This window comes from Pseudorasbora parva, chromosome 4, assembly GCF_024679245.1.
Source record: "Pseudorasbora parva isolate DD20220531a chromosome 4, ASM2467924v1, whole genome shotgun sequence".
Classification (NCBI taxonomy): Eukaryota; Metazoa; Chordata; class Actinopteri; order Cypriniformes; family Gobionidae; genus Pseudorasbora; species Pseudorasbora parva.
The window spans coordinates 16,434,653-16,450,352 of record NC_090175.1 but is presented as its reverse complement, the minus strand read 5'-3'; the positions used below and the strand labels follow the sequence as shown (position 1 = coordinate 16,450,352).

Here is a 15,700-nt window from a genome sequence, read left to right as displayed (position 1 = left end):
GAATTATTTAAAGGTGTTTCTACCTCTGTAGACGGATGTGTTCATCGCCATGGAACTAATGGGGACGTGTGCAGAGAAGCTGAAGAAGAGGATCCAGGGGCCCATACCAGAGGCCATTCTGGGAAAGATGACCGTGGCGGTAAGACTGTGTTTTAAACTAATTTGTTTCATAATGGAATCTATTATTGGTTATATTTTGGACTGTTTGCAAGTTGAAACTGTCAGATCTTATTTTATCTTACACTTTTTCTTTTTGTATGTAGATTGTGAAGGCTCTGCTTTATCTGAAAGAGAAACATGGTGTCATTCACCGAGACGTGAAGCCATCTAATATCCTGTTGGATGACAAAGGGCAGATCAAACTGTGTGATTTTGGCATTAGTGGCCGACTGGTGGATTCTAAGGCCAAGACACGCAGCGCTGGATGTGCTGCATACATGGCGGTGAGCACACATTGGGATTTCAATGTCATAAAGGAGGTTTCAGGATTTTGAAAAATGTAAAACAAAGCAAGATTATGGGGTAAAATTTTAAATAAATAAAAAGATTCTGTAGTGTTTGTACATTTAGAGTATAAGTATACACAAATACTTATTTATCCTGCTGTCATAAAAGCAATAGGTGGATATAATATAGGAATTATTGTTTTACTGACTACTTTTTCATAATATGCATCATACATATTTTCCATCTTTTGTGTTTTTTAGCCTGAGAGAATAGACCCTCCAGACCCCAGTAAGCCAGACTATGACATCAGAGCTGACGTCTGGAGTCTTGGCATTTCTCTGGTGGGTTCTTCCTTTCTTCTTTTTCCTAGCTGACCTTCATATACTGGCATTACTTTGCTGGTCAGTAGTTGGTTTTATGTAGGGGGTGTTATATTATTATTATATAATATTATGATCACACTTTTAATTTGCTTAGATGTGGAATTTACGCTACTGTTCAAAAACTTAAGTAATGATTGTTATTTTTGTTGAAAGAAATTAATACTTTTATTCAGGATGGATGTAATTGATCCAAAAATGATAGTAAAGACATTTATTATGTTGCAAAAGATTTGTATTTTAAATTAATTCTGTTCTTGTGAAGGTTCTATTCATCCAATAATCAAGAAAACAATTATTGTTTCCAATAAAAAAACAAAACAATCAAAAGCAAACAAGTCAGCTTTGACATTGAGCACCAATAATAATTGAGCATTAAATCATATTATAATTATTTCTGGGATCATGTGACACTGAAGACTGGGGTAATGCTGAAAATTCAGCTTTGCATCACAGAAATCAAATGCTTTTAAAAATATTTTATATAATAAAATATAATATTTCATAATGTTTCTGGTTTTAGTGTAACTTGACGCAAATAAACACAGCCTTGATGGGCATAATTACTTTTTAAAAACATTACGATACTTACAAACCCCTAAGTTTCAGACGGTATTGTAAATGTAATTAAAGTGCTGTGTTTCAAAAAACAATCTACGTGAATAACTAAAGCCCCTTTCACACTGCGATTCCGGCAAATACACGGATAATGCGACCTGGCATTTGTTCCCGGGCTGCTAGATTTGGTCCATTCACACTGCCAGCAAAATACCGTAATATGTGCGCTTTCACACACAACCCGTAACAGTCCCGGGTCGAGTTGACACGTGACATCCGGATGTGACGTATAATTGCGAGCGATCTCAGCTTCAGCGCGGATAATAAGGAGCTCTGTGGTCTCGACTTGTGTCCAGTTTGCGCACATTTCTGCTTGTTTAATTTTAGTTTCTTTTGTATACGAACACTCTCTACGTTTAAAACACTGACTAGCTCTTCTGGCACTGCAGGGTTGTATTATTGAAAAAACAAGCTCTAGGAGTCGCACGATAACTACGTACACGTTGCGGCATTAGTTTTAGCTTTTGTTCACACAGCGCTCGTCCCGGGTCGAATCCCGCAATGTTACTAGGTCCCCGACCCGGGTTTAATTCGGTAATCAATTCCGGGACGTGGTTGCTTTCACACAGAAGGCGACCCGGCAATGTTCCGGGAATATTGCGGGTCCGACGTGCTGTGTGAAAGGGGCTTATGAGATTCTTTATATTCCTCCCCACCTGTAGGTGGAGCTAGCCACAGGACAGTTTCCTTACAAGAACTGCAAAACAGACTTTGAGGTTCTCACCAAAGTTCTGCAAGAGGACCCGCCAGTTCTTCCTCTTGGCATGGGATTTTCCGCTGACTTTCAGTCCTTCGTCAAAGACTGGTACGCCCTCACACAGTTACATAAAGATAACCAAGATTTAGCACCAGTATCAGTCAGTTGTGTTTGTGTGCGAATTTTGTACAGATCTTACTTTTCTTTAACTCTGCAGCCTCACAAAGGATCACAGAAAAAGGCCAAAATACCACAAGCTGCTTGTAAGTCTCCATCTCCCATTAGTTGTAGTGCTCAGTTCAATATCAAAAATATAAGATCTTAAATAGCCTTGTCTGAACATTTCTTCACACTAGTGGTCTTTTTCCCCCCTTTTCTATAGGAACACAGTTTTATCCGTCGTTACGAGGTGTCAGAGGTAGATGTGGCGGGCTGGTTTCAGACGGTGATGGAGCGCACAGAGTCTCCTCGCAGCAGCCAGTGCTTCAGCCATCACCAGCTCCACTCTCTCTTCAGCAGGTAGCCAGGCGGAGAACGGCAGAAACGGGAGAGAAAGAATGGTGTGATGTTGAGAAGTTGATTTAGAGACACGGATGGACAGGTTTGAAATGTAAATTACGTTAACCTGAAAGACAGGACGGAGTGGAAATGGACCGATTGAGAGTGGAGAAAACAAAAGATAGAATGTTTATTTTGGAGTTTGACTGATCGACAGACAATCCTGGGCAGGTTTGATGTAAATCTGAAATATTTTTGTCCTCATCCACCCATCGAACAGGATGGACCATCGCAGGTTGCAGTCTAACACACACACTGTGACACGTGCGCGCACATTTACAGTAACACCATTTCACTAACCTCAGAGCATTGACCGTCATATAAAGATCAGCCACACGAGTAAGCATACAGTCCATTTAGTTCACTTTAAAATCCAAATCTGCACATCCTCCGTAGCCCCTTACTCAGGGACTGAACAGAGTAGTCGAACAACACTGTGTAATGGTGTGTGTGAGTGTGTTATCCGTTCATCGGTCCTGGTTCTTCACTTTCCTGTATGATTCAAGCGCACCTTCAGTTCACAGCCATTAACTGAATCCAAGCAAATAGAAACTAGCTGTGTGATATATCATAAATTATGTTTTATAGAAGTGTTCTTTTCTACTCTAGCAGAAATCAGCAGATATTTCTATAATTGTAACACGTACTTAAAGCGTATGTGATTCTTAGTGATATAACTTCTAATCCTTGATGTGTAGATTTTTATAAGTAGTTTGGTCTGGAATTTCATGTATGGAAATAGATATATTGGCTAAGAGATAAGGTTGTATATTAAGATAAAACTAGTGGTTGACCGATAAGGGTGTTTTTAAAGGTGAAGTGTATAATTTCTCGATATTACAATACCTTATCCCAATTCAATAGCCACAACGGTTATAAATGAGCAATTTGTGTTTGTTTGAGGAGCGTTACTTAGTGACATTGGTTCAATTGATCAATGATGCGATTTTGGGGTGGGACTATCGGTTTTGTCTGACCAATGGCAGTTTGGGAGATTGTTTATCATAAATATCGTTTATAAATAATATCATTATTTGTGCAAATCCGTTATGCAGAAATTACACACTTCCCTTTCACCGGCGATGCTGATGCCTAGAAAGAGTTCTGTTCATCGGCCAGTGGCGATAATCTGACAATTGGGTGTTGTATCGGTCTATCACTAGATAAAACACAAAAAAATTAGCCCAGATTTTTTTAGTCATAACAATGCACACCTCAGGAAGACAAGTGTTAGAAATGGGGATTTTTAACAAGATTTAGGTGTTTTAGTCTTAGTGTGTCTGAGGATGACAATAGTACCCGCAGCACACCAGTTTCAGAATACCATCCATAGAACTGGAAGTGAGGGGCGGGGCTTAAAATGTCATAGTTGCCCTATACATATATGTAATTTTCTTTTGTCAAATATAAGCTGTTTTCACTTGGATTTTGATCGGATCGATGGCTACAATATTTAACAATAATACTTTTAAATAAAGTCACTTTTCTTTTCAAATAATATACATGTCATGATGTACAATGATCAACATTTTAAAACATAGCCTATTGATCATGCTTAATATCAATGAATACAAAGACAGTAGTTTATACTTCATAGAAACAGGCTAAAACTATACACAGTTTAAAAATATTAATAAATGTATAACTTTTGTGAAAATATATCTATTGACTATAGATATATTAGTATTATGTAGTTCACATTCATGTTGTTACAAATAATACTGACAGAAAATATCCTGAGAATTAATGTTAATGGATACAAAAACACTGTAGTTCAGTGTTACTTCAACAATACTACAGCTTTTTTAAATTATTTAAAAAATATATTAGGCCTAATACATACGTAACATGTTATAAAGTGTTTCACATTTGACTCCATAGTCAATCGTATTATTTCGATTGAAAATAATAGACAGAGAATGTGACATTACTATTTTCAAATGTCAAATAAAAATAACCATTTTACACAAGGCCTTAAAGTGAAACGTGTTTCTCTGAAAGAAAACAAAACGGACCTATATAAAATAGTTCTAAAATAATAGGTTTAAAACGAATTTAAACTACACATAATACAAAAATAAAAACATGCAAAAAAAGTTATCATTTTAAAACATTTTAAAATCCATATCATGGCATTTCTGCAGAAACGCTTGAAAAGATTAAAGTTATTTCATCCCAGAAAACGAAATGAATACGTTTTATTAATGAATAATTATTTAATATTAAGACAAATAATATATTTTGAAAAATGCCATAAAAATGTGAAAGCCGTAAACAGATTGAGATTATTCGTTCACCACTGCATGCATCATGACAGCAATATCACACACACACAACATGTTCTCCTTCACATCTCACTATTTCTCAAGGATATGAATTGAAAAGTAACTATGTAAAAGTATTGTTGTCAAATATTGTAGACATCGATCCGATTAAAATCCATATGAAAACAACGTGTATGGGTAGCGCCGCTTGCTTTCAGTTCTGTGGATGGGGCTGTGAAGCTGGTGTGCTGCGGGGCTGCAGCTGGATATATCTCGAGGATGAAACCACAAAGCAAACATGAGAGATGTTGTCAGAGTCACTCAGAGTGGCGTCGAAAGTCAAGCGAGGGAGTTGGACTTTTTGCTGTTTGTTTCAAGCGTTTCCTCCACAAGAATATAAAACGTCTCGTTTTGTGAGTAGAACATTTCTGCTCCGATTCACCCGACTCATCTACCCAGACAACCGTTCATCATTTCATTCTCTTCACCGTTCGCTCTTTCCCATGAGCATTTGAGTTCCTGCAAACCAAAGCTTTTTTTTTCTTCTTTTTTTTGACACGGCACTGCTTTTTTCCTGCCAAGCTGTTGTTCTCAGAGGATTTCAGCACCTGCTTAAGGGTCGTGCTGAAGATGTTCAGCAACTTTCACAACCAAAGCTGTAGAGTGTGAGATTCACTGCTTTAAGAAGCCAAATCACTGCTAGACTGAGTGAGGAAGAAAAATATATGACTGAACCAATCAGCAAAGAAAGATTTAGAGGGTAACTGTATGTTGAGACAGGATGTATGGTGTTATATAAGGGACTGAAGAAAGACTAATGAACGTAGCAGAGGGAACGATAGGATGGAAGAGAAAATGAGGAGAGAGGCATTTGAAAGTATGAAAGAAAGTCTCCAGTGAAGTCTTATAGAAAGTATTGGCTCATTTTTGAAAGGTTTGGTGAGATTTCAGGGCTGACAGTAACAGGTGTCGGTTGTTTTAGAGATTGCTGTTTTGTGAGATAGCTGGATGTTGCATTAAAGCTTTCAATCGTTTTGAACCAATGTACCATTTTTTTTTAGGGTTATTTTTAGTTTGTGGTGTTTTGCATCTTACTGTTTTGCTCTATATCCTTGAAACTTTGTTCTTATTATCTGCTATTATTTTTATTTTATATTTATTTATTATCTTACTGCTGCTACTGTTTACTTTAGATGCTGCTCTCAGTGATTATATTCCCCAAAGGATGATTCTTTTTTTTTTCTAAACCAAATGCATAAAACACTGCAATGTCTACACATTTACCAAATACGAGAATGATTGCATGTGAAGTGCATGACAGGATTCATTAAGAGACAAAGAGGAAGCAAGCAAGGAAGTAAATTGAGAATCTATACCTATATCTATATTTATATCTCAATAGTTTGTTTTTAAAAACTATGCCAACTCACAAATGTCACTGCTCACTCTATGCCACTAACAAGAACGACTTCCAGTTATTTGTACAAAATAAATAATAGACACCAGCTGGTATTATCTATATATATTTGAGCTAGTTTTCCCTTATTACACCGTTAGCTGTGGGTCACGCAAGCAACTTCTGTGTCCGTCCTGCGGTGGATGAATTCATGAGTTTTATTCATCAACTTGATTGGGTTGTTATTCGCCTGATTAAATGTTTTGCCTGCTATGATTTTGATAATGTGTGAATTTGACAATGCAGTAACACCTTTTAGTAAAATAATTCAGAAGACTTTGCCCCAAATTCATCAGTTTGCGGAATCCTTTTGGATCTGATCATGATAGACATTTTAAGTTTTCCATCGATTTGGATCGACAAATAAAACAGGAAATATTGTTTCCGAACGCGATATTTAACAATGAGCTGTAACTATTTGCCTCCCAATAGGTTATTCGCTCCTTTCACATGCCAAATAGAAACTTTAACAGAACACTGGTTTCCTGTTTGGTGTTGATATTCATCAGATACTGTGGAACCTGCCTGTCTGTCTGTCCGTCACTCTCTCAGTAGACCTTATAGATATAACCGCAGCATTACACACCAAAGGTGTCATCAATAAAACAAATTCAAACCAGTGGCGTTGTTGTCATTAGGATGATTGTTGTTATTCTAGATGATGCTGGATTGTTATTCTGAGGACCTCCAATGAGGGATATAGAGCTTCATGTATGTAATTTCCAGCGAGACTGTGGCGGGCGAGGTACTGGAAACAGCATCTTAGTGTTATGTTCTTTTTCAGTCCGTCACCCTTCCCTGTTGGGGTTTTATTTGGCTAACACATGCCCATGGAAGCTTGTTTGATAAAAATGGCGAATTTCTCACAGTTCACTTTTTTCCTCAGAATTTGGGTTATAAACTCTCAATTATGTGAGAGAGTCAGAATTGCGGAGTGTAAACTCTTCAATTTAAAATGTCAGCTTTATATTTTGCAATTATGATATTATTTCTAACAACTCTGAATTTGGAGGGAAAAAAACTGATAAAAGAAGTGAGAGATGTTAATTCACGACTGGAAAAAAGGTCAGAATGGTCATACAAACTAAGTCAGAATTTCAGGTTTACATTTTGCCGTTCTGACTAACAGATTTTTTATTTTTTTTTAAATAGATATCCGCAAAAGCAAGAAATAAACTTAGAATTGCAGTATATAATTAATTCTGAGAAAAAGAAAAATACAAGAAATAAGTCAAATTGCAAGTTATAATCTTTTAATTGTAAAAAATCAATTATTTCTTGCATTTGCAAGTTTACATCTTGCAACTCTGACTTCTTTCTTGCAATTACGAGTTTATGTGAAAAGTCAAAATTCAGAATTGTGAGATAAATGACGTTTTATTTTTATTCCGGGGCAGAAACAAGCTTCCGTGCACACCGCTAAGGCAAAATGTTCTGAGATGCTAATCTTTATGGTTTATGCTTGTTTAAAAGTGTACTTCCATTCACTGTTTTCTGGCACTATTTTAATTTTTATTTGTTTTTATTGATTCTGAAATCAAAGCATAATTTTATTTTTATTTTTTTAATTGGTTGTTTCTGTGAATAAGAGATACCGAACCCATTTCTGCGGCGGTAGTAGTACACATCCCTGAACACCAAATGATGTTAACTAAACCAGTGCGTGCTGCTGTTTCATTTCTATCATTCTCGCTGTGTGTGTGTGTGTGTGTGTGTGTGTGTGTGCGTGTGTTGCAGCATCACTGTTATTTTGGAGTGTGTGCTCAGGTGTGTTCTTTACCGTCATGTTGTCTTTATTACTTTGTCAGAATTTTTTTGAATCATCATCATAATGGCCCATCTGTAATTAAACCAAATACTCACTATGCAGTCACTCAAATCAAGTCCGTTTGCATTTTCCCCCACTGAACTTCCTGTAAATACACAACTACTGGAGTCTCTTGATCTCTGTGACGAGCGAGAGAATGTCACTTCCTCAGCTAGTGCGGAGAGAGATTTTATGATCAATAGAGAGAGATGTTCTTTTGTTTTTCCTCAGTGAGCTGACATATTTAAGGATTGTATTGGGGCGGGGCGGGGCGGGGCGTGTTTGGGTTGGTAGTTCAGAGAAATAGTTTGTCAAGTGCTGTAAGTATATCAATTGCATGTTATGATCTCTGAAGTAACTGCCATTGATTTTACATTTTGTTGTGGGTTGAATGGGAGGGAGGGGAGACAAATATTTTCTTTTATTTATGATTTTTACATATATATATATTTTTTTTTTCTGTATTTTTTTTCCAATACATTGTGTTTTTAGAAAAAGACACACTTTTGCCTTTTATTGTCTCCTGACTTCTTTTTTTAATCTTAATATGCATTATACAATTTTCACTTTTATCATTGTTGGCTGATTTGAAGCTGTGATGATATTTTGTCATTTGTATTGATTCTTGACCTTTTGTTTGTTTTTCTTCCATGTTAAGTTTGTGTTCGGTTGATCTGTGAGTGTGTGTGAAGAGAGGTTTTAGCAAGACATTGTGTCTTCAGCTGTTAGAAAACCAAAAGTCTATTATTTTGTATCCGTTTTGGTCCTTTGTAACCATTTATTTTCAGTTATTTTGAATACGATTACCGTTTTGTTTGTTCTTATTATTGTTATACTATTATCTTCAGGGTTAAGATCACACCAAATTAAGATGAGACCGATTGCAAGTTATTGTTTCACAAATGGTTCCTGCGAATGTTTCGTCAAAGGTGTGTCTTTTTCTGTTGAAGCTAAGCAATCATTTATTGCTCTTTTTCGTTCCCCCTGTTTTTGTGTAGTTTGTTTTCTTTCTTTCTTTCTTTCCCCTGGAGCGGTTATCACAGCTCTGTTTTGCTGTATGGTTACAATGTGTCTTTATGTGGAAATCTCACATTTTTTAGCTGCTGTTGCACTGGAGGTTTTTTAAATTATTATTGTTATTATTAAAAATTGTCATGATGGAGTTTAGAACCATGTAGTTCCAAATTCTGTTTGACTTAGTGTTTAAACCTGCTAATTGAGTTTGATGCGGCCGTTGACATGCTGTTCAAGTCAAAAAGAACAGATTTCCATAATGTACTCTATTGTTGTTGGCATCTTGATACAGCTTGGGAAATATATTGTAAAAATTAGAAATGCTTTGTGCCAACAACAAACTTAGACAGCCTTTCATGTTTTCTGGTATATGGATAAATGAAAGTTATAGAATATAGATATTATGATGCAACATTTTTACTTTTTGGGATTAGTCTGATTTAAACGAAGATATTTGATGTGGTGTTTTAAAAATAAGACTCAACTACAACAGCTTGTCTTTTGTGAATATTGAATTTTTTTGTTTTTTTGTTTTTTTACTATTTATTGTTTTCCTTTTTTGGGGGGTACCATTTTAATATTCGAATGGAGCAGAAATATCCCAAACTGTTGTATTTTATTGAGATACAGCCATTACAGTTTTATCATCAATCTGATGCCCCTCTCCCCACTAGTTTCTGATGTTTTCTCATTTCAAATGAAAGAAATGCCATTATATTGTGAATACCTCAGGATTTTTTTTTCTTTTGGGAAAAATTACAAAACTTTCAAAAACCTAAAACAAATAAAATACAAAAAAAGTGTTTTTGTGGTTTATTTTTGTTTTATGTACCAGTTCTTTAATCAGACAACTGTTCTGCTTTTGAAACGGGATCTTTCTTCTTGCACACTGTACTTGTACATATGCCATACCTTAAAGCAGAGAATGTCCTCTAATCCACAATGAATTTCACTGAAATTGTTTGCAGAATAATTATTGGGAAGGATCACCAAAGGGAAAGGATCTGGCTATATATGGTGTAGGTCAAGATGTATATGATAGTCAATGTAAATTTTAATATTTATATAAATTATAAAATAATTTACACAAACCTTCTTGTTTCCCAGCTCTTAACTCCTGGCAATAGCTAAAAATATAATAGTGCAAATATCGTCTTGGAAATAAAAAGTTAAAATCTATTTTATTAGGGGTAAAAAAAAACTCGTTTTTAATTGATCCTCATTTTTTGGAACCAGTCGATTCTTAAATCCCAAGGATTGATTAGTCATCCTGTTTTCAGTTGTCGATTGAATGTTCCATTGTAGTGCCTCCCATCCAGTAAATCGCATTAATTTTTGAGCTTTGTTACTATTCATATGAAACAGATTCTCAGATTTCAAAATGCGTCCATTTTATTAGGAAATTAAAAAATATAAGCGCATACTGTTTTGGAGCTGTGATGTGAGATCCTTTTGGTGCAGCTCAGCTCAAGACAAGCAACACATTAACTGATATTCTCTTCAGTTTTATTATTATCAGTTACAGCGCAAAATAAACATGAATGAGCATCTGAAAGTGTTAGAAGATACAGTAAAACTTGAGGAATCGGAATCCGTATCATGTCACATAATCGCTGAATCTGTGTTTCAACCGTGGTAAGATGTCAATAAGCTTGCTGGGAACAATGTCAAGTAACGTCACTGTGTGTGTGTTGGCCCCCCTTTTTGCTGCCAAAACAGCCTTGACCCGTCAAGGCATTGACTCCACTAGACCCCTGAAGATGTGCTGTGGTATCTGGCACAAAGATGTTAGCAGCAGTTCTATTTCAAGCATACGTTTCGGTGTCTCACTATAGGATACATACACCCCTTCCACGTATTCCTCAGCTATTACATTACGCCAGCCCCAATAGACTGGTGGACATGACATAGTGTCTGGGAGTAGCCTCCCATCCTCAGTATAAAAGGGGCCACACAATGTCACTACAACATTCAAAAATCTCTTCTCGCTTTACACAAGAAGCCGAAGCCTATCTTTTGATAAAACTCTTGAGAACAACTTCTGGACGAACTTCTGGCCGCCACCACGCTGTTCTCTCGCCTGGCTCCTTCAATTTGCATCCCAGGTTTGCAAGGATTGTTTGATAACAAGGCCTGTGTTTCATGCAATGAAACACACCAGGTCTGCTCTGCATGTCTCTGGCTGAAACATGCCCATTTGGCGATCGAGAATCCCGGCTCCTGAGAACACTGCGCACGCTTCACCATGAAGAGCCTTTGATGGAGGCTAGCACGCAAAGCTAGCCTGTCAGGCCACGATCCCCACATGTCACCTAGTCCGGTTCCAGCTGCCACTGTGCAGGTAACCATTCCTGTAGTAGTGTCCCTCTGCCTAGCATGCTTAGCATGGACGAGGATGAGGATGCACTCGATTTAGAGAAAGAGGGACAAACTGATTTTCTTCTCTCAGAAGAAGAGGAAGATTTTGAGGACTCCCCTTCCCCTAGCACAACTCCTCACCGTGGTGGGAACCACGGAAGGGGCGGGTGGGGCACCATCCTCTCTGCTTCTCAGTGTTGATCTGCAAGGTGTGTGCAAACACGGTGCAGATTAACAAAATATTCTGTGGCCAACCCTGATAGCGGAGACTGCAAAGACTCGCTATGAGGGCAAGAGGCTGCCGAGAGGGAAACGGGCAGCATGTCAGCTCCTTCCATTATTCCCTGAGCTCCCGGAGGAAGTTACAGTGACCTGGAAGGACAACCTGTTCACCAGCAAGATGCCCGTGCAGGAAGGATCCACTCTTGACATTTAGTGGATGGAGAAGGATGGCCTTCTCCGAATGCCCCCCATGGAGCCATGAGCACACCCAAAAGCGCACGGCGGCTGCAAATCCGACATTACCATCTAAAGCGGACAGATTCCAGTCGAGCAATGAGGAACACGCTTACAAAGTAGTCGCTCTCTCTGTCAGAGCTCCGAACGCGATCTCTATGCTAACCACGTACCAAGCGGAGCTTCAGGACGAAGCGTCGACCATGCCAGGTCAGACACATTGGGAAGAGATCTGTGTCGTTACGGATCTCTCTCTGTGTCTTCAGAGATACGTGGTTTAAGCCGCGGACAAGGCCATGACCACAATGGCCATTTTGAGAGTGAGGACTTTTCCTCTGACATGAAAAAAAAAAAGCCATCCTGGACACGCCAGTGGTCGCAGAGGGCATTTTTGGCTCAGCTCTGATACTGATGCCAAAGAGAAGCGAGGAAAAGAAGAGGGATGATGAGGCACTGCAACCTCTGAATGCCCAGAAAGTCACAGACTGCACCGCCTTTGCCACCTCGGCATACCTTCGCACAGGCCACGGCCCACCCACCCGGCAGCTTTCATGTTCCTAAACGGCAGAGACCGATCGTGAATGCAGCGGGTCAAGGTGGAGTACAGGAACAGAGAACTGCCTGGTCTAGAAAGAACTATCCACCCGCATCAGGTCAGACCGTTCAGCCAGCTCCACGACCTCATCCTCATGCCCATTCTCGGGAGCGAGGAGGAAGAAGAAGGCAGTTTGATGGGATCTTCCCCAGGGACGGGAGCCCACAGCCACCCTGTTTGCTAGCTCCCGATCCTCAAAAGTTCAGTGTTCAACAAGGAACGAGTTCCCACTTCCAGATGTTCTGTGTGGAAAACAGCCCGGCTGGGCCAGGGGAAACGGAGCGGTGAAAAGAACGAGAAACGGTGTAGCGGTGCACACCCACCCACCAGTCACAACCCCTTTCTATGTTCAAAACTCAATAAAGTTTTCACTCTACCCCCAAAACATATTGAAAAACACAATACCACAAACATATTAACAGAACACAATATAACATCTACTCGGGGATGTTAAAGGACAACTCTGGCGAATTTTTAAGTTTATCTTGATCGTTATATCTTTGTGAGTACAGTCTATAGGAAAAAAAAACCCCGAACCGAATTGGTCCTTGCAACACAAAGTTATTACAGTTAATGCCCAGATTCCCCCCCCCCCCCCCTTGGGGGACTGCATGTAAAGGGTGTCTTTGTGCCTCTTAACAGACAAAATGCAATTAAAATGTCCGTCCATCATAAAGAGGGCCCTTACATGACAACGAGATGCATTTAGCCACTTAGCCATTGTTTAAATTCACCTGTCTTAGACGGCTAAAACAGTCACGCTGAAGTCATGTGGGAACGCAGCGGTAGCGGAAATAAGGCAGTCCAGTTGGGAAGAGCGTCAGGTGTGTGTAAAGCAAGATTATTTTAAATTACTGCACATCTTTTCTCAAGCCGGGTGTGCCCAAATGGAAGGATAAATAAAGTTTACATTACCTCCACAGTGGCTGCACCCGTCTTTAATCACGGAATGGCATTTTTCTTCAACCGGCCTGGCTGTGTTGTGTCTTTGTAAGTTAGTCAAGTGTTCGCTGCAAATTTTTACAATTCGGAAAGGCACAAACAATTTCTTCTTCACTCGTGAGCCCGATCGGATCATCACTCTAGTGATGTCCGGTCACGAACGAATCGTTCTTTTGAACCGGTTCTTTTTAGTTAACCGGGCAAACCAGTTCACCAAAACGGACTGAATCGTTCTAATTGTTTCGGGTCTCAAATCATCGCTGACCCCACACGTTATTTTAGTTACTCACTTTCTGACATGAGTGACAGTCCCTCCGAATATAAATAAACTAATGTCTTGAATTATATGTTGTAATTCCAACTGTTCACTGAGTCATGTTTTGCTGAGAGATCTGATGAACTCACGAGCAGCTGATACTGAGCATGCGCGAGTAACTGAACAAGCAGCGGTACAGAATCGAAAACTATTGGTGCTTGCAACACGGAGTTATTACAGTTAATGCCCAGAGCTCCCCCTCAGCTAAATTTTTCAATTTTTTTTCATTTTTTGATAAACTATCCCTTTAAGTGAGGTGTTTCAACAGATCACCCTCTCTGCTGTACTTGTTTGAATGTAGTAGTGACGTTGTGTCGCCTCTTTTATAAGATGGGATGCCACGTCACGTCTGCCAGCCAATTAGGGTTGGCATAACGTAATAGGGCTTCTGAGGAATATGCGGAAGGGGCGTATCCCATAGTGAGACATAGAGTGACCTATTGAAGTCCTGTAAGTAGCGAGGTGGAGCCTCCATGGATCGGACTTGTTTATTCAGCATATCCCACAGATGCTCGGTTGGATTGAGATCTGGGGAATTTGGAGGCCAAGTCAACACCTCAAACTCGCTGTGCTCCTCAAACCATTTTTATTTTGTGGTTGGGCACATTATCCCGCTGAAAGAGGCCACAGCCACCAGAGTACCATTTCCAAAGAGGGCATTAAAATGAAAAAACCTTAAATACAATACAGATCTAAAGTGAAAATTAACGCTACAAATGATGACAGACTGTATAACTCTTACTTCTTCCTCTTAGAACTCCCGCTGGTAGTCGACCGTTGAAAAGTCCTAAAGTCAGATGATGCAGTTCATATCAGAAATTTCTTAATTTTCTTTTTTTAATGTACATTTAAACGCTATAAATGTATAAATACCCGTAGTATAAATCTTTTTAAATACTAACAAAAGGTAAAAGAATGGTAGCCACAAGAATACTTGCCCACACTTTCACACACACCACATGTTGGGTTTCCATGTTTTACAGAGACTTTCCATTGACCGTATATTCTATCCACTGACCCTAAAAGTGAAACATGTAAAAGGAGTAGCTATATCCATATGATGACCAGAAAGATTTCATTCATTTCCTCAGATTTGTTGATGTGTATAAACAAACCATCCATGATCAACAGAGCTGCTAACAAATTTATAAAATCCAGTTTTAAAGCTCGACAGGAATGTCATAGGTTTTATATAAATGCTTGCCCACACATTTCAAAAAGACATAAATAATCACTCAGAAACACCAAATCTTTCTTCAGAAAGTGATTAAGTCATGGCATTAAATAGAATTTTATTCATCATTATTTCAATATTCAGTATTCATGTCTTAGGCTTCAAACGGTTGCACGTGACCTGCCTGACCCTCAACAACCTCTCATATTAGACATTCGAAATAATTTTTTCTTCATCATTATCAGTGCAAAAATGCTAATCAAGCAAAATAATGTTTACTGTTATTCTCCACAACCTCTAAAGTGTTTTAAAAAGCTATTTTAAAAAAGCTAGTGGTAAAACAAATAAATTAAATAGTAGTTGGCAATCCTTTTAGTTCTCATAAACGTATAAAACAAAGATGTCTCAGCATAAAAGACTGAAACCACGCAAAAGCATCAAGGATCGAAGAATTTGTACATCATGATGAGGCTTCATACATTGATTATGGACAACGTTTGGGTTGGTGAATATGGGATGACATTATTGATATTTGGCTTGCTCCAGTACTAGATACTGCATTCCTGGCACTCATTCGACAACATAACAATTTAAACTTATTTAATTTAATGAATTAAT

The 15,700-nt window shown here is 38.5% G+C and overlaps 1 protein-coding gene across 2 annotated transcripts in view; it reads left to right on the top strand.

Moving 5' to 3' along the window:
- The window catches only part of map2k7 (mitogen-activated protein kinase kinase 7), a 30,971-nt gene extending 22,488 nt beyond the window's left edge, over positions 1-8,483 (top strand). For both annotated transcript variants that reach the window (XM_067441073.1, XM_067441074.1), the window contains 6 exons: positions 32-139; positions 264-443; positions 708-788; positions 2,108-2,250; positions 2,360-2,405; positions 2,525-8,483. In XM_067441073.1, coding sequence (XP_067297174.1) covers positions 32-139; positions 264-443; positions 708-788; positions 2,108-2,250; positions 2,360-2,405; positions 2,525-2,665 — 699 coding nt within the window. In that variant the 3' untranslated portion in view covers positions 2,666-8,483. The remainder of the gene's footprint in view (positions 1-31; positions 140-263; positions 444-707; positions 789-2,107; positions 2,251-2,359; positions 2,406-2,524) is intronic.
- The last annotated feature ends 7,217 nt before the right edge of the window (positions 8,484-15,700 follow it).